We start from the raw sequence: 20,114 nt of genomic DNA, 5'->3' as shown, positions 1-20,114 counted from the left end.
GCACTAACACGTCTGAGATGTACTTTGGTGTAATCTCAACTGTTCACTGACTTACTAATTATTATAAAGAATACATTTATGATATAATTGTATTTTTGAATGTCCAACAATGTACTATATATATTTTATATTGTGCCTTGTTGGACATTCAAAAATGACAGATTATTAATTTTGCATTGTTCATTCTCTATACGTCGGTGATGATGTTATTAATTTTGCTTTGTTCATTCTCTTTACGTCGGTGATGATGTCTGTTATTAGTGGTTGGTCATCTGAAGTGGCCCACTCGATATTCAATTACTGCTCATATTAGGATTATAATAATTCAGTTGTTTTCACTGAGGATATTTTTCCCTTTTGTTTATTAGTCTGCTGTGAAATAAACGTTTTTCACCTTACTTAAAATATGCCTGTAACTTTTTACTTTGCTATAATGATGAGCAGATTCTACAAAGATTCATACTATATATTGTTGATGTATTTTTATATTTTATAATCATCATTTTCTCGATAAAACAGTGTAGCAGATATTTCCATGCATTTTACAGGTATCTCATTTAGAGTAATTAGGGGTTCAGAACAGCATTTTAAGAATGTGTTTTCTTATCTCGGGTAACTTCAGGCCATAAACAAGTGGGTTAACAATCGGAGAAATTAAAATAACCTCCATTGACAAAATGACTGCTAGGATTGGATTAATTGTCTCCAGGTCAAAGCGACTCAAATAAATATCACAAAACACTGCAAGAGAAAAAGTTGTGAAAGATATAATATGTGGTAAGCAATTCTGGAAGATTTTACCTTTGAATTCTGGGGAGGCTTTCCAACAAATAATGACGATTCTCACATATGTGTACAGTACAAATGTGAGAGGGATAAAGACAATGCTTATAGTTAGAAGTATCCCCACTATGCTATTGAGAGTTGTCGGGACGCACGAGAGCTTGACTATATTCCAGTTTGCACAGTAAACTCTATGTATTTGGTTGTCACATAGAGGAAGCCTGGCAGACAGCAAAACAACAACTACAACAGTCGTCACAGGATAAATATAGCTCCCTACTGCTAATTTTATAACCAATTTAAAGTCAATTTTCCTATGATAGTGTAAAGGATAGCACACAGCAGCATATCGATCATACGCCATAACTCCAAGTAAATGTAAGTCATAGCCAATAAAACTATAAATGATGAACACCTGAATGAAACAAGCTGGTCGTGAGATGAGGTTAGTGTCAGAAAGCAGATCTATTAAAAACCTGGGGAAGAATCCAGCAGAACCGTGCAGAGCATTGACAGATAAACAAGCAATGAATATGTACATCGGCTCGTGGAGAGACTGCTCACGAGAAATGACAGTGATGAGGACCAGATTAGCAAACACGATAAAGCAGTAGATCAACAGGCAGAAGGCAAAGGCGGGGTAACGGTACACTTCAATTTTCATGAACATGGTTAAGTTAAAAAACAGGAAATAGGTAGTGTTTCCCGCCATAAATGAAATATATGTCAATGCAAGCAATGGACAAAAACATAAGAATTTCCTTTTTTCTGTTTACTTGATTTTCAGTAATCTATTAATCCCACAAAAAGTATGCAAATAATATCAAAAATTGTATTCAGCTAACAGACATAAATCTTGCAGATCACAGATAGTGGACAGCAGACGTGGATTCAAGTCCTTTATAGTGCGTGTGCGTGTGCGTGTGCGTGTGTGTGTGTGTGTGTAACGTGTCATTGAATATGGCAGGGCTTCGTATATGGCAGGGCTTCGTATATGGCAAGGCTTCGTTCCTCTTTATTCTTTATAAAGAGTAAAGAGGAACGCTTCATGGATCTCAGAATTAGATCTCCAAGCGGTCATCAAAAGTAGCTCTAAAAGACGTGTTTTTGGTTTAGGCAACATCAATGTATGAAAAGGCACTCTTATATTTTAAAATACCTTTAATAATTACGGCATGTCTCCATGGACCTCACTCACTGACAACAGACATCTATGACCGCAGACATATGACCACAGACATCTATGACCGCAGACATCTATGACCCCAGACATCTATGACCGCAGACATCTATGACCGCAGACATCTATGACCGCGGACATATATGACCGCAGACATCTATGACCGCAGACATCTATGACCGCAGACATCTATGACCAAAGACATATATGACCGCGGACATATATGACCGCAGACATCTATGACCGCAGACATCTATGACCGCAGACATCTATGACCGCAGACATATATGACCGCAGACATATATGACCGCAGACATCTATGACCAAAGACATATATGACCGCGGACATATATGACCGCAGACATCTATGACCGCAGACATCTATGACCGCAGACATATATGACCGCAGACATCTATGACCAAAGACATATATGACCGCGGACATATATGACCGCAGACATCTATGACCGCAGACATCTATGACCGCAGACATCTATGACCGCAGACATATATGACCGCGGACATATATGACCGCAGACATCTATGACCGCAGACATCTATGACCGCAGACATCTATGACCGCAGACATCTATGACCGCAGACATATATGACCGCAGACATCTATGACCGCAGACATATATGACCGCAGACATCTATGACCGAGGACATCTATGACCGCGGACATCTATGACCGCGGACATATATGACCGGAGACATCTATGACCGGAGACATCTATGACCGCAGACATCTATGACCGGAGACATCTATGACCGCAGACATATATGACCGCAGACGTCTTTGACCGCAGACATCTATGACCGGAGACATATAAGACTGCAGACATCTATGACCGGAGACCTTAATGACCGCAGACATCTATGACCGCAGACATCTATGACCGCAGACAACTATGACCAAAGACATATATGACCGGAGACATACATGACCGCAGATATGTATGGCCACAGACCTCTATGACCGAAGACGTCTATGACCGGAGACGTCTATGACCGGAGACGTCTATGACCGGAGACGTCTATGAGACATATATGACCGAAGACATCTATGACCGGAGGCATCTATGACCGGAGACGTCTATGACCGGAGACGTCTATGACCGGAGACGTCTATGAGACATCTATGACCGCAGACATCTATGACCACAGACAACTATGACCAAAGACATATATGACCGGAGACATACATGACCGCAGATATGTATGGCCACAGACATCTATGACCACAGACAACTATGACCAAAGACATATATGACCGGAGACATACATGACCGCAGATATGTATGGCCACAGACATCTATGACCGAAGACGTCTATGACCGGAGACGTCTATGACCGGAGACGTCTATGAGACATCTATGACCGCAGACATCTATGACCACAGACAACTATGACCAAAGACATATATGACCGGAGACATACATGACCGCAGATATGTATGGCCACAGACATCTATGACCACAGACAACTATGACCAAAGACATATATGACCGGAGACATACATGACCGCAGATATGTATGGCCACAGACATCTATGACCGAAGACGTCTATGACCGGAGACGTCTATGACCGGAGACGTCTATGACCGGAGACGTCTATGAGACATATATGACCGAAGACATCTATGACCGGAGGCATCTATTACAAAGTGTCCGAGAACCAGGAAGTGGGCTGTTAGCATGCTAGATAGTAGCTCTGGCAACTAAGAGATGTGAAAAGCGCTTGTAAACTCGTTTTAGTTAATAATTAGGATGCAAAGGATGTGTTAGGAAAGTGAGTTGTAACTCTGGACTGCTGCAAACTGTTTAACATTAACAAGGTTTTTCATGTTTTTAAGATAGAAAACTCAGGTACTCTGCACGACTTCACCTTTCTGGAGGTAGTGCACTCCCAGTTCTTTTCCATGGTGTTGTTATTGCTTTGTCTGAAATATTTCACAGTATGGCATTAAACGCCACCAGGCCATGTTACAGGTCAGATCTTTGGCGCGGCGACCTTGCTGTCAATATGAAATGCATTCTTATCAAGGCATATTTTTGGCATGATAAAAATATCCAGGGAAATACCTAATACCCAGTCAATGCCCTTATTGTGGAATATTTCAGGCAAAGCAATAACGTTAAGCTACTGTACTTAACCCTAATCATTGTTTAGAGATCACAAGCTTACAGGGGAGAATTTATAACAATTTGCAGAGTTGATATTCAAATCTGGCATCACCCAAAATGTTAAGGTAAGTTAAGTAAATAGTGGGAATCAACAAGCATAATTTCATAAAGTAGTGTATAGCTTGTTCATCTGTGACTGTCCTTAAACCATAACATCTTACAGGCTCTACAAAGAGGTTAATATATATATACTGTATCTATGAAAAGTGATCAAAATCAATTTAACTTTTTGACACTATCATTTGGACAATTGAAAGTATGTCAAGTATGCAGACACATTTCTGAACAGAGCAGTTTTAGATGTTTATTAATTATTGTTAAAATAATACATTTAGGTCACATAAAGGTTAAAGTTGCAGACAACATACAATATACTTATAAATATATATATAGTAATCCTATTACTAATACACAATCAAATATAGCTTGGATATAAAAGTTGTAAGCAAAAACAGAATATACACTGAACAAATGTTAAAATCATATCAAGAACATTGACAATACTTTATGCAATCATTTATGATTTTTCATTTCCAAACCAATGCATTCTTAAGTTATGCTTTATCTGTTAAGAAAATCCTAAATATTTGCTTCCTTATTGCTGGTAACTTCAGTCCGTACACCAGAGGATTCAGAATAGGCGTAATAATCACAAACTCCAGTGACAAGATGGCCGCTAGGATCGGATTAACCTTTTCAAGATCGATGCGGCTCAGTACCACATCACAAAACACTGTGATTGAATAAGTCGCAAAAGACACAATGTGCGGCAAGCAAGTTTGTAAAACCTTCAATTTAAATTCAGACGAGCTTTTCCAACAAACCAAAACTATTCGTAAATACGTGTAGAGGACAAAGAAAAGTGGACAAAAGACTGTACTTATCGAAACGAGCATCCCCCAAATGTTATTAGTCACCGTGGACACGCAGGACAACTTCACTATGTTCCAGTTGGCGCAGAAAACTTTGTTGATTTTATTGCCACAAAGCGGAAGCTGCATCGAGAGGAAAAGACAAGATGAAATCGAAAACGCCGGGTATATGAACGCCACCGCGGCCAAAACCATTACAGTTTTTACAGTCATTTTCCGGTGATAGTGCAAAGGATGGCACACGGCTACATATCTATCGTACGCCATGACGCCCAGTAACGTCAATTCATAAGAGGCGAACGTATAGATGATGTAAAGCTGAATGAAACAAGCTGGTCGTGAGATGAGGTGTGTCCGAAAGCAGATCCATTAAAAACCTGGGGAAGAATCCAGCCGAACCGTACAGAGCATTGACAGATAAACAAGCGATAAATATGTACATCGGCTCGTGGAGAGACTTCTCACAAGAAATAACAATGATGAGGACCAGATTAGCAAACATGATAAAGCAATAGAGCAACAGGCAGAAGACAAAGGCGGGGTAGCGATAGTGCCCAATATTAAGGAACATAGTGAAGTTGAAATGGAAGACGACGGTGCCGTTTTCCATCACACATTTAAAGTTAAACAAAACCCAAAAATCAAATTATTATCTCATACATGTTCATTGTGAGGAATACGCAGAGGTTTCAGCAGGCATGTAGTCAAAGTTATCAAATAGCCGCCCTAAACGGACTCTAATTGAAGCTGATGCTCTCTTTTATGTTATAACGCTGTCAACGTTTCATCATAGGCTCATTTCTCCTGGGGCATTTTCCTTTTGAAAAAAAATATCCTTGAGTCTTGACTATACAACTATTTTATGTATGAATGTCGAAACTGCCCTGCTATAACGCCAAATTTCATTGACGTTTGGGGTTGTGACACTTTTATCGGAGTAGAAGAGTTTGATTTTGTTGATGAGAGTGGATTTTTTATTACTTAGTTTATCTTCCTGTGTGCTTCTTTTTATATTTGTGACTGAAATAAAAGATACATAATTTAGATTTTTTTCATGTATCCTATTGTGATGGGAGTTCTTATCAATGTTTTATCTTGTTTTTGATGTTATGATTGGTAAGGCCTGTCACGATGATCATTTTGTCAACTTATCGTTCAATGTATGAAAGCAGGGACAATATTGTTTGGGGGTCAATATTTATTGTGTGTTTATCTCATTAATGAAAATAACTAAATATTTCATTCAGCTCTTTATATTTCTATTGCTCTTTTTAATTCAGATTAATTTAGAATAGGCTTTACTGAGATGATCCTGCTTTTAGGTTATTGATAAGATATTCCTTTATTGTCCCACATGGGGAAATTTCATTGGTGCAACGCAGGTAGATACAGAGGTAGATACAGAAGAACAGATCACTTATAGGAAGTCTGAAAAACACTTTCAGTAGAAGATCTCCTATAAATAAATAAACACTCCCATAGACAAATAAATAAATAAATACATAAATACCATTGCATGTGATCACGACAGTAATTGCACATGAATATGTGTCACGACAGCACATAGATTGCACATGAATTTCACATGAATTGCACATGAATTCCAACAGCAATTGCACATATGACAGAGTTGCACATCAGTATTAGGTTAGGTCAGTATTGCGAGTGTTCAGTACTAACAGTGTTTGTTATAAAGTCTGACAGCAGCAGGAAGGAAAGACCTACGGAACCTTTCCTTCGCACATCGAGGGTGGATCAGTCTCTCACTGAAGCTGCTCTCCAGAGCAGAGAGAGTGTCCTGCAGGGGGTGACACTCATGGTCCAGCATAGATGTGAATCTAGCCAGGACCCTCATGTCCCCCACCTCCTGCACCGAGTCCAGAGCACAGCCCAGGACGGAGCTGGACTTCTTGATGACTCTGTCCAGCTTCCTCCTCTCCCTCTCTGTGATGCTGCTGCTCCAGCAGGCCACACCTACAGGAGCTGATGCCACCACAGAGTCGTAGAAGGTCTTCAGGAGTGGCCCTGTCACTCCAAAAGACCTGAGTCTCCTCAGGAGGTAGAGCCGACTCTGGCTCTTCCTGTACAGTGCGTCTGTGTTATGAGTCCAGTCCAGTTTGTGGTTCAGATGAACACCCAGGTACTTGTATGAGTCCACTCTCTCAATGTCCCGTCCCTGGATGTTCACTGGTGAGGGGGCAGTGGGGTGGTGTCTGCGGAAATCCACCACCATCTCCTTGGTCTTCCCCGCGTTGATGAGGAGGTGGTTCCGCTGACACCAGTCCACAAAGTCCTGCGCCAGTCCTCTGTATTCCGCGTCATCGTCGTCCGTGATGAGTCCGATGATGGCAGAGTCGTCAGAGAACTTCTGCAGGACACAGCTGTCCGTGTCATGTCTGAAGTCTGCAGTGTAAAGGGTGAAGAGAAAGGGCGCGAGGACAGTGCCTTAGGGCGCCCCCACACTGCAGGTCCGAGTGTCAGACACACAGTTCCGGGCTCTCACAAACTGGGGTCGGTCTGTGAGGTAGTCTAGGATCCACTCTGCCAGGTCATACTCCACACCAGCCGTCTCCAGCTTGTCCCTCAGGAGCAGCGGCTGGATGGTGTTGAAGGCACTGGAGAGATCGAAGAACAGGATTGTGATAAAATGTGAATATATGATTATATTTCTGTGATGTATTTTATCTGCATAATAGTGATATTTTATCTGCATCATTAGTCTAAGAGAAGAACGGGTGTTTGACAAACTGCATTTGTGAAGGGGTCGTAAAGATGGCCAAAGGATGTTTACCCGAGGGGGGGTTGATAACCCAGAGGAGTCTGGGTAATGTTTACCCAAGGCTTGATCTCTACGGAAAAATACCAAGTGCCTTGATGTGAGGCTGACCAATGAGAAATGTGACCCGCCTCCTTTTTATGTGTGATTTTAATAAAATGACTTGTAAGAGGGAGGAACGCTGAGAGTGATTTTGGAAAGTCGTTCAGGTTGCTTACAACATCTTGACTTGGCTAAGCCTTCCTCTCCCTTGCAAGCCACACAAAAGACTGACGTTTCTGTGTCGTTTAATATTCTAAGTTGAATTATGTTCTCTGACTGTTAAGTAATAGCATTGATTCATGTGTAATTTCTTGACATTTTAGTGGTCCTATCGAGCCGGACGACCAGCTGCCCTTCGCGGAGATTGACGGGTGAATCGGTGAAGTCTGTGCACAGCTGAAAGAAGTCCACTTTTCCCGTGGCCGCCCATCGCACCTCATTCTCCGCGAGGACAGCCCGTCGTTTCGAGTCAGCGGAGAACAGACGACAAAGAGGTCAGAAAAATTGTGTGTGAAAAAGAGTTAGCCATAAAACGTTTTATGCATTTAGTTTGATATTTACTGGAAAAATATTGTATGCTTTTATGCGCAGTTAGGTATTACTGAGGAAATACCCAGTTTCATATTACTGAGGAAATATTTTAGGCAGTTAGGTATTACTGAGGAAATACCCAGTTTCATATTACTGAGGAAATATTGTAGGCTTATGGACGAGATAAGTTTCTCACATAAGCAAGGCAGTTAGGTATTACTGAGGAAATACCCAGTTTCATATTACTGAGGAAATATGCAGTTTAGGTATTACTGAGGAAATACCCAGTTTAATATTACTGAGGAAATATGTGTGAATGTAAGCGCTGTGCACGGGCGTGGTAAGTAAGGAAGTGTGAATGTGTGAATGAGGATTAATAAGTGATTCACTAACAGGTGTGAGAATCACAATTAATCATACAAGGGTCACAAGGCGTTATTCGTAAAATTTCTCCAAAAATGGAGGAAGAAATACGGGTTTAATGGGACTTTAGGAGTAGAAGCGACAGAAAGATTAATGGGAGGGTTGATAACTCATGATGGCATGAAGGGAAGAACTAAACAAAACCCAGGAAAACAGATAATAGCCGCTCAGGCCTGGTTAAAAGAATCCAGATCACGAGCAGAAAGAAAGGAAATACTGGAAAAAAGAACCGGTATTTTTGCAGTTGCTAGAAAAGAAGATAATATTGGGGAAAATTGGCCGCAGCGACGACCCCCACTGCTGGTGCCGGGGGAGGAGGCAGGACCAGGACCAGGGGAAATCCAGGAAGCAGTAGAGGCACATTCACATGACGAAGAGAGTGTGTCAACTTTTAGACAACAGAAAAGAGCTCAAAATTGGGAAGCAAAATTACCGGTAGAACAAAGTCCTCCTCCATATAATACTTACCCAAAGCCAGTATCAAAATTGTATCCAGCACTACCTACGTTAAGTGTTCCCGTAGATTATGCCCCAGAGGGAGCAAAATTAGTGCAGGCTGATCCATTTAAGGAAGGATCGAGCAGAGTGTTGCGGGATCGTGAAAGTTTAAAGAAACCTCAAAGATACTGTGAGGAATATTCAACAGCAGAGGCATATCCAGCAATTGAAGTCCCAGACGGGGCGGGAGGGACGACATACGTGTATAGGTCATGGACTTTAGGTGACGTTAAGGCCGCTCTAGAAGGAGTAACGAAACGAAATGTACACATTGATAGATGTCTTAATGAATTATCACTCCTGATAACACAGTACAGACTAAATGAGGCAGAAATACAACAGGTCCTAATGCAACTTCTGGGCCTTCATTGGATACAATTAAATGGGAATTGGGATCCGTTTAATGCAGGAGTAGCTAGACCATATAATGATGTACCGGGGGATGGGGCTACGATAATGGCCAGAGTGCAAGAAGGAGCAGAAGGGGGAGTTTGGGGCAGGGCAAGGGCACATTTTACGAGGCCGGCGGATTACCTGAAGATAGCGCAAACTAAACAGGAGAAGGGAGAAAGCAGATTAGCAAGAGGACAGGATGGACAAGATGTCCGTTATCTTTACGTATCAGTGACAATTAACAGTAACACCACCTCAGGGGGGGTTGACGTGATGGGTAATAGGAAAAGTTAAAATTAACAGGGAAAGAATTTGACATTCTAAAGTAAATACCTGAAGGATTGTTGAGATTCAATCAAGAATTGAATAGATTTAAATTAGACAATATCATCTAAATTTAGACGTTATAGAAGTTATGAAAACCAGTGATAACAGGACTTAAACATTATAGGACTCAGGACGGAGGCAAGAGATGGCTAGACTGATAAAATGATGTGCCTTATGTACAAGGGGAAGGTTTAGGATCATTTTGATTGTTATACACATATAGACTTGCTAGAACAAACTAATACACAATGTTTGTAAAGCACCACACGAGCAGGTGTGAGAGATTGAGTTTGAAACTCACCTGAAGCACATATAGAAGATTAGCACATATTACATTAGATGGGTGACTTTATTCAGGCCACACCACAGAGGAGATGTGAAATTATTAATTATGTGAAGAATTCTTAGTTGTGAACTGACCCTTAAGGCCAGCTCAACGGGGGAATTATTGAGATAATTATTATTGTTTGATGTATTTGTATTGCACATACATACACACACATACATGCGCGCGCACACGTGGAGACCAAACATTTAGAGTTTGAGACATTTAGAGTTTGAGACATTTAGAGTTTGAAACTTTTAGAGTTTGAAACATTTAGAGTTTGAAACATTTGGAGTTTGAAACAAATGGTGGTAAAACAGATTTACAAGTTACAGGTTTGGCAGTGTAAGATTACACACATAGACTGATTGGACACACAGGGTGGGGGCCCAGTGCCGTGGAAGGGGGGGCTCAGCCAGGGATGTGACCACTGAACTGTGAAAGGTCAAGAGGTGACATTGCGGAGTGGAAGACAGACGCAATTCCATCTCTTCCTTGATTACATCTTGGATTAGTGAAAGTTGTAAACTATCTGGATTATTGAATTTTGGTTAAATGTAGAATTATGTAGAAGTTTGAGAAATGGGAATTCCATATCTCAAAAAGGAGGGATATGTACGTGTAAACAAATATTCCGAATCAATAATTACTAAAAAAAAATTGCAAACAAGAAAACTGTTTGAAATGCACTGAATTGTCGAAAAGACTTTGTTTATCACCACAGAGAACGTGTTGGAGATGTGGTGTTTACAGAGACAATCCAAGTGGGACAGCCAGTGGACGGAGCCACACCGTGTCGTCCTCACACCGACCATTGGAGGGACGAGAACATGGGTGCTCTCATGGGAAAGTGAGAGAAATGTCTGGACAACACAGCACCAGATCCATAACATCGCAGACGCAGGACTTCGTTTGTATTCTTCGTTTTTGTATGCAGAGACAACAGACAGAGATTCTACAGTACGCAAAGTACGATACTCTGCTACGATGAACGAGAGACAGAGGCTACGGTGCGCAGAGTACCATACTCTGTGAAAAAGAATCAACAGTTATCATCATCACAGTGATGACGGTAATATGGGTGCTGAACACCTGTATTATGCACCGGACAATCGGGACAATCGGGACAATCGGGACAATCGGGACAATCGATCAACATACACAACTGTGTTTACCGGGAAATGAAACATACACAGACCTGGAATAGAGGGAAGAAAATAAGTGATCAACATGAAAGGTTATGAAATGCATGATGTGTAATAATGTACAATGTATAATTGACATGACAGAGGCTGAAGAAACACAATGGCATATTATACAGCCACAGTTGTTTGCACTAACTAAGAGAGTTTTTTATCTGCTACAACATAACTACATGTAATGTTAATGAGATTATGAATTGAGATGGGAAATGCACCAGTTCATATGTATCATAGGTGTGAGCAAAGCGAGCAGCGGGAGGAGGTCTCTTAAGAAACCAAGAGAGGACGTATGGTGATGTGGGGACACTTGTGGGACGTTGTGCCTATGTATCCCTTTTGTGGCCAGCCATGGTCATAACAAAGACCAGCATCACCCAGAACCATACCGCAGGGTCAAGGTCGAGAGGTTAGTGGACAATCTGGTCCCAGTAGCACCTGATACTACGTATTTGATTCTATTGGGGTGTCCAGAGGTCCCTGACGAGTCAAACTGACTGACCAGAGAGCAGCGGGTTTAAGGGCTTTCCGCTTGTACTTCTATATTTCCCATCACACCGCACCAAATTATAGACAAGATAAATTGTCTGTTCGTCAAATTACAGAGATTGACCAATCTGACTCAAAATTTAGGACAGTAATGCTGTAGAAATGTTGTGGGCCGAGAGAAAAGAAGTGTGTTCAATGTTGAGAAATGTGCATAAACTTTTTGTGTGTAAAAGTGTCATTTTAACACCAATATGAAAGACATGTTGAAAACTGAAAAGAATAATGTGTTTGGCATATGAGACAGTGACTAATGCTTTGATAAACAGGAGGGAAATGTGATAAAATGTGAATATATGATTATATTTCTGTGATGTATTTTATCTGCATAATAGTGATATTTTATCTGCATCATTAGTCTAAGAGAAGAACGGGTGTTTGACAAACTGCATTTGTGAAGGGGTCGTAAAGATGGCCAAAGGATGTTTACCCGAGGGGGGGTTGATAACCCAGAGGAGTCTGGGTAATGTTTACCCAAGGCTTGATCTCTACGGAAAAATACCAAGTGCCTTGATGTGAGGCTGACCAATGAGAAATGTGACCCGCCTATTCCAGAATATCTAATAAAACCAACCAGCATGAGAAAAAACGGGGTGAGACGCGGGGGTGAGACGCAGGAGGGTCAGCCAGGCTCCTTACAACGGCCTGGCTGACACAGTCCCCGCGTTTTCTCCCATGCATGCCACACAAATGTCTGATGTTTCTGTGTCGTTTAATATTCTAAGTTGAATTGTGTTCTCAATGTGTTAAGGAATAGCATCGGGTGTATGTCTAATTCCATGACAAGGATCCTCACAGAGCTGCCAGGCTTTTCCAGGTGAGAGAGAGAGCGGTGCAGCAGGGAGATGACGGCGTCCTCCACTCCGATGCCAGACCGATATGCAAACTGCAGCGGGTCCATGGCTGAGCTCACGGTGGAGCGGAGGTGGTCCAGGACTAGCCGCTCCAGTGTCTTCATCAGGTGGGACGTGAGAGCCACTGGCCTGAAGCTGTTGAGGTCTTTGGGGCGCGGTGTCTTAGGCACAGGTACCAGACAGGAGGTCTTCCAGACCTGTGGTACCACCCTCAGCTTCAGGCTCATGTTGAAGACATGCTCCATAACTCCACACAGTTCATCTGCGCAGGACTTAAGGAGCCTGGGGCTGATGCCATCAGGTCCTGCTGCCTTCCTCACTTTAATCCTCTTCAGCTCACTCCTCACCTGTGCTGCTGTGACAGTCAGTGGTTGGCAGGGGGACCGTGTGCTGGGGGGATGGGTGAGTCCAGGCGAAGTGGGAAGCTGATGGTCCGGGGCAGATAAGCGAAGAGGAACAGATGCAGGGCATTGTCCAGCTGTGGAAGAGGGAGCATGCAGCTGTGCAGGGGGAGGGGCGGGTGACCGATCAAACCTCAAGAAGTGAGCATTTAAATCATTCACCCACTGTAGATCCCCCTCTGTCTGGGCAGGGGGGATTTTGAAGCCCGAGATGGTTTTCAGGCTCCTCCACACTCCCTGAATGTTCTTTTGCTGCAGCTGCTCCTCCATCCTCCTCTTGTAGCCGGCCTCAGCCTGCCTGATCTTCCTCCTCAGCTCCTTCTGCACAGTCCTCAGCTCCTCCTTGTTCCCTGACCTGAAGGCTATCTTCTTCTCCTTCAGCAGAGCCTTCAGTTCACGGTTAATCCATGGCTTGTTGTTTGGAAAACACCGCACCGTCCGGGAGGGAACAATGTTCTCAAAACAGAAGTTGATGTAGTCCGTGATGCACTCTGTGATGGTGTTGATGTCCTCCCCATGTGGGTCATAAAGCTCAGTCCAGACAGTGGTGCTGAAGCAGTCCCTCAGAGCCTCCTCGCTCTCAGCAGACCACATCCTCACCTCACGGGACACCACAGGCTGCCTGCGCACGATGGGTTCATACACAGGCCTCAGATGTACAAGGTTGTGGTCCGAGCTGCCCAGGGGAGGGAGGGGGGAAGAGGAATAAGCCTCCTTGGTGTTGGCAAAAAACAAGTCCAATGTTCTATTCTCTCTGGTGGGGCAGGTAACATACTGGGTGTATGTTGGTAGGACAGAAGAGGGAGAAGCGTGGTTAAAGTCACCAGAGATGAGGAAGAGAGCCTGTGGATGCTGTGTTTGCAGCCTACAAGTGCAGGAGAGCAGTGCTTCACAAGCATTTTCAGCATTGGCAGACGGGGTCACATAGACTGCGATTAAAATCACATGTGAGAACTCCCGGGGCAGATGGTATGGCCTCATGCCAATAGCTAATAGTTCAATATCCTTGTTACATAGCTGCTCCCTCACTGTGCAGTGTTCGGGTTTGGACCAGCTCGTGTTCACATACACCGCCAGACCGCCTCCTCTTTTCTTCCCGGATTCTCTAGTTCTGTCCGCCCGCAGCAGATGAAAATTGTCCAAACCTACAATAGAGTCTGGCATTTCTGCTGTTAACCAGGTCTCTGTGAAAATCAAGACGCTGCTGTCCCTATAAATCCTCTGGGACCGCATGAGGCTTGCTATTTCCGTCATTTTATTTTGAAGGGACCTCACGTTACCCATGACTACGGCGGGAACCGACTTCCTGTTTTCTCCTCTCTTCTCTCGGAGTTTACGTCCAGCCCGTCTGCTTCGTTGCGTTTTCCTTAGGATGTCCGCCGGGATAACGTGACGATCTCCGGGTAAGACGACAGTTCTCCGCAGTTTCATGAGTTCCTCCGTTGTGTAAACGCGGTACTAACCCGGCTCCGGCCCCGCCCCCCGGCCGGCGCCGGGGGACTCAGAGCCAAGACACATCGCAACGACACGACAAACACTCAATCCAGCCGAATAAAGTCAAAACAAGTTAATTTAAAGCGATTCCAGTGCGTGTCCCGATCGTTCGTGAAGTTCCTCTTTCATATAAACGTGTATATAAACGTGTACCGACGACACGCCGTACTTTAGCGCGGCCGGAGGGCGCGGGGGGGGGCTGGTGGGCTGGTGGGCTCGCTCGGAGCTAGCTCACGTCACAACAACACAACGGACGCAACGAAAAACGCACAAATCCAGCCGAAAAAAGGCAAAAACAGTTGAATTAAAAAACTATTCCAGCGCGTGTCCCTATCGTACAGTAAAATAGTTAAAATATACTAATTATATTTACAAAATATAGGAGATAAAGCACAATAAGTGTGAGAAAGAAGAGAGAGCGTTTACACCGGGCTGCCAGCTGTACCAGCGCCTTATGACGATTGTGTAAGTAGTTTGTGTAAGTAGTTTCAATATTATCGTTTAATGCGATATTTTCTGTGACAATATATTGCACTTTTTAATTTTTTATCGTGGACTTCCGGGCTATGGCGGCACTTTGAGCTGACGAAACCACACCTCTGCTGCAAAACTTTGACTTTAAAATAAGGGAGTGTCTTCAGAGCCGCGGCGCGCGGCCGAAACTGCCATGTTATTTTGTGCCGCGGCTCCTGAAACTGCTGCGGTCCGTTTTAGACCGCGCCGGGTTAAGGTTAGGGTTAGGGTTAGGGTTAAGGTTAAGGTTAGGGTTAGCCATGGGCTATATGGCAGTGCCGCGGTTCCTGAAACTGCTGGGCCATTTGACCGCGCCACGGCTCTGCAGCCACAGCCTTAAACTTATTGTTTGACCCACCTAATCCCAAAGAAGAAGAACAAGGGATGCATAAACAAAGAATGCACATAAAATAATGTAGTGATACTTCAAGAAGACAGACGCTATGGTTTTGATCCCTATCTACAACAACTTTTGTGGATATTTACATCTAAGCTTCCTCGTCCACAGGCCGTCTGCACTGGACAATAAGCTTTCAAGAGCACTTTCAGAGTGACAGTCTGATCCTAAAATATACCACCTGGACAGTTGGAAATTAGGATTGTTAAGATTGTCTGACGTTTATTAGCATAAGTTTTATGCAGGATTCTTATGATTTTAGCTATATTATAATAGGCTGTTTTACAGGCTTGATTTATATGTGCTTTAAATGAGAGCTCCTGGTCAAATAAGACTCCGAGGGTTAGGGTTTTTTTCAGGATTGAGAAGCAGGTAGTTAAGTGTCATCCAGGTTTTTGTATCTTTCACACACGCACCAAGTCTGTCTACTTGATCGATCTGATCAGGTTTCATTGATAAATACAGCTAAGTGTCATCTGCATAGCAGTGGAATTTAATGCCATGCTTTCTGATAATGTTATGTAACGGCAGCATAAAGAGTAAACAGAACTGGACCAAGTACTGAACCCTGTGGCACACCGTAAGTGACTTTAGAGCAAGGTGAGGAGCTCTGGTTTACATTAATAAACTACCTGCTTGACCAGCTGAGTTCTGTCCCTCTGACACCTACAGGTCATAATAACACCATATCATTATCATAATACACAGCAAGAGACTGAAATAGTATTAGGTGCCAGAATTTACAAAGTCTTAATTTCTTTGCTCCAAATAAAAAAGTTATATAATGGGGTTTATAATGGGGGATTTATTTATTATTATTATTATTTTGATAAATATATAGTCTTTTCAAAATCTTTAGGCCTTGTCTGACACTTGAGTGCTTCTGCCACACTTTAAAAGGAAAATACAGTTTATTTTAGTAGTTTATACCCAGTACAAAAACAATATGATGAAACTGAGAATGGTTTATTGTGATGCAATAATATTCCCTTTGTGTCCAGAATAAATTGCTGTCCTGGGACTTGTCCTGAGTGTTGTGGGACCGCTCTGAGTCAGTGGACTAATGACCACCGTCTTATTGAACTTGTTTACTGTGAGGCCAAGACACGGGGGACGATCCCTCCAGGGTAGACATTATGTCACGCTTGTTATGGACACATCTTTACTGATGCTCATAACTTTTGTTAGTTTTAATAGTCATTTCAACAGTAAACAGAAATTTCTCTTAATTGAATTTAATCCAAATCAATATGAGCCTACAGATTGATTATTTTAGACAAAACGACTGTATTGTGTGTATATATGTGTGTATTATTTTCCATTATTTTTCTTTATTACTTGTAGATTCTGCTGAAGGGTTAAGGTTAGGGTTAGGGGGTTAGGGTTAGGGGGTTGGGGTTAGGGTTAGGTTTAGGGTTAGGGTCAGGGTTAGGTTAGATTAGGATTAGGGTTGAGGTAGGGTTATCTTTAGGGTTAGGGTTATCTTCCATGATGTAGGATTAGGGTTAGGGCTATCTGACATGGATTAGGGTTATCTGCCATGTTTTAGGGTTAGGGTTATTTGCAATGTTTTAGGATTAGGGTTAGGGTTATCCGCCATGTTTTAGGGTTATGGTTATCTGCCATGGGTTAGGGTTAGGGTTATCTACTATGTTTTAGGGTTAGGGTTATCTGCCATGTTTTAGGATTAGGGTTTAGGGTTAGGGTTATCTGCCATGTTTTGGGGTTAGGGATATGGTTATCTGCCATGTTTTAGGGTTAGGGTTATTTGCCATGGATTAGGAGTGTGGTTATCTGCCAGGGGTTAGGGTTATCTGCCATGGGTTAGGGTTAGGGTTATCTGCCATGTTTTAGGATTAGGGTTAAGGTTATCTGCCATGTTTTTACGTTTAGGGTTAGAGTTTAGGGTTATCTGCCATTGGTTAGGGTTAGGGTTATCTGCCATGTTTTAGGGTTAGGGTTAGGGTTATCTGCCATGTTTTAGGGTTAGGGTTATCTGCCATGTTTTAGGGTTAGGGTTATCTTCCATGTTGTAGGATTAGGGTTAGGGTTATCTGACATGGATTAGGATTAGGGTTATCTGCAATGTTTTAGGGTTAGGGTTATTTGCAATGTTTTAGGATTAGGGTTAGGGTTATCTGCCATGTTTTAGGGTTAGTGTTGGGATTATCTGCCATGTTTTAGGGTTTGGGTTATCTTCCATGTTGTAGGATTAGGGTTAGGGTTATCCGCCATGTTTTAGGGTTATGGTTATCTGCCATGTTTTAGGGTTAGTGTTAGGATTATCTGCCATGTTTTAGGGTTAGGGTTATCTTCTATGTTGTAGGATTAGGGTTAGGGTTATCTGCCAATTTTTAGGGTTTGGGTTATCTTCCATGTTGTAGGATTAGGGTTAGGGTTATCCGCCATGTTTTAGGGTTATGGTTATCTGCCATGTTTTAGGGTTAGTGTTAGGATTATCTGCCATGTTTTAGGGTTAGGGTTATCTTCCATGTTGTAGGATTAGGGTTAGGGTTAGGGTTAACTGACATGGATTAGGGTTTTCTGCCATGTTTTAGGGTTAGGGTTATCTTCTATGTTGTAGAATTAGGGTTAGGGTTATCTGCCATGTTTTAGGGTTATCTTCCATGTTGTAGGATTAGGGTTAGGGTTATCTGACATGGATTAGGATTAGGGTTATCTGCCATGTTTTAAGGTTATTTGCAATGTTTTAGGATTAGGGTTAGGGTTATCCGCCGTATTTTAGGGTTAGGGTTGTCTACCATGGGTTAGGGTTTTTTGCAATGTTTTAGGATTAGGGTTAGGGTTATCTGCCATGTTTTAGGGTTAGTGTTGGGATTATCTGCCATGTTTTAGGGTTTGGGTTATCTTCCATGTTGTAGGATTAGGGTTAGGGTTATCCGCCATGTTTTAGGGTTATGGTTATCTGCCATGTTTTAGGGTTAGTGTTAGGATTATCTGCCATGTTTTAGGGTTAGGGTTATCTTCTATGTTGTAGGATTAGGGTTAGGGTTATCTGCCAATTTTTAGGGTTAGGGTTATCTTCCATGTTTTAGGGTTAGGGTTATCTTCCATGCTGTAGGATTAGGGTTAGGGTTATCTGCCATTTTTTAGGGTTACGGTTATCTGCCATGTTTTAGGGTCAGGGTTATCTTCCAGGTTTTAGGATTAGGGTTAGGGTTATCTGCCATGTTTTAGGTTTAGGGTTATCTTACATGTTGTAGGATTAGGGTTAGGGTTATCTGCCATTTTTTAGGGTTAGGGTTACGGTTATCTGCCATGTTTTACGGTTAGGGTTATCTTCCATGTTGTAGGATTAGGCTTAGGGTTATCTTCCATGTTTTAGGGTTAGGGTTATCTTTATGTTGTAGGATTAGGGTTAGGGTTATCTGCCATTTTTAGGGTTAGTGTTGGGATTATTTGCCAATTTTTAGGGTTTTGGTTATTTTCCATGTTGTAGCATTAGGGTTAGGGTTATCTGCCAATTTTTAGGGTTAGGGTTACGGTTATCTGCCATGTTTTAGGGTTAGGGTTATCTTCCATGTTGTAGGATTAGGGTTAGGGTTATCTGCAAATTTTTAGGGTTAGGGTTACGGTTATCTGCCATGTTTTAGGGTTAGGGTTATCATCCATGTTGTTGGATTAGGGTTAGGGTTATCTGCCATGTTTTAGGGTTAGTGTTGGGATTATCTGCCATGTTTTAGGGTTTGGGTTATCTTCCATGTTGTAGGATTAGGGTTAGGGTTATCCGCCATGTTTTAGGGTTATGATTATCTGCCATGTTTTAGGGTTAGTGTTAGGATTATCTGCCATGTTTTAGGGTTTTGGTTATCTTCCATGTTGTAGGATTAGGGTTAGGGTTAGGGTTAACTGACATGGATTAGGGTTTTCTGCCATGTTTTAGGGTTAGGGTTAGGGTTATCTGCCAATTTTTAGGGTTAGGGTTATCTTCCATGTTTTAGGGTTAGGGTTATCTTCCATGCTGTAGGATTAGGGTTAGGGTTATCTGCCATGTTTTAGGTTTAGGGTTATCTTCCATGTTGTAGGATTAGGGTTAGGGTTATCTGCCAATTTTTAGGGTTAGGGTTATGGTTATATGCCATGGGTTAGGGTTATCTGCCATGTTTTAGGGTTATCTGCCATGTTTTAGGATTAGGGTTATGGTTATCTGCCATGTTTTAGGGTTATCTTCCATGTTGTAGGATTAGGGTTAGGGTTATCTGACATGGATTAGGAGTAGGGTTATCCGCCATGTTTTAGGGTTATTTGCAATGTTTTAGGATTAGGGTTAGGGTTATCCGCCGTGTTTTAGGGTTAGGGTTGTCTGCCATGGGTTAGGGTTATTTGCAATGTTTTAGGATTAGGGTTAGGGT

The 20,114-nt window shown here is 42.4% G+C and overlaps 1 protein-coding gene and 1 pseudogene across 1 annotated transcript; both read right to left on the bottom strand.

The window, feature by feature from the left end:
- Window positions 1-574: 574 nt before the first annotated feature.
- LOC140359081 (olfactory receptor 51E1-like) lies at window positions 575-1,495 on the bottom strand. The gene has a single exon (XM_072443955.1). The coding sequence runs from the start codon at window positions 1,493-1,495 to the stop codon at window positions 575-577; it is 921 nt and encodes a 306-aa protein (XP_072300056.1).
- Window positions 1,496-4,704: 3,209 nt separating this feature from the next.
- On the bottom strand, window positions 4,705-5,632 carry LOC140359080 (olfactory receptor 52E4-like; annotated as a pseudogene).
- Between the last annotated feature and the right edge of the window lie 14,482 nt (window positions 5,633-20,114).

This window comes from Eucyclogobius newberryi, unplaced genomic scaffold (genome assembly GCF_026437365.1).
Source record: "Eucyclogobius newberryi isolate DKJ021-1_F unplaced genomic scaffold, fEucNew1.0.hap1 SCAF_14, whole genome shotgun sequence".
Lineage (NCBI taxonomy): Eukaryota > Metazoa > Chordata > Actinopteri > Gobiiformes > Gobiidae > Eucyclogobius > Eucyclogobius newberryi.
This window is presented reverse-complemented; position numbering and strand designations above follow the sequence as displayed.

Excerpts from the sequence above, each read along its gene's own strand:
- LOC140359081 (XM_072443955.1), bottom strand. The coding sequence starts at position 1,495 with ATGGCGGGAAACACTACCTATTTCCTGTTTTTTAACTTAACCATGTTC.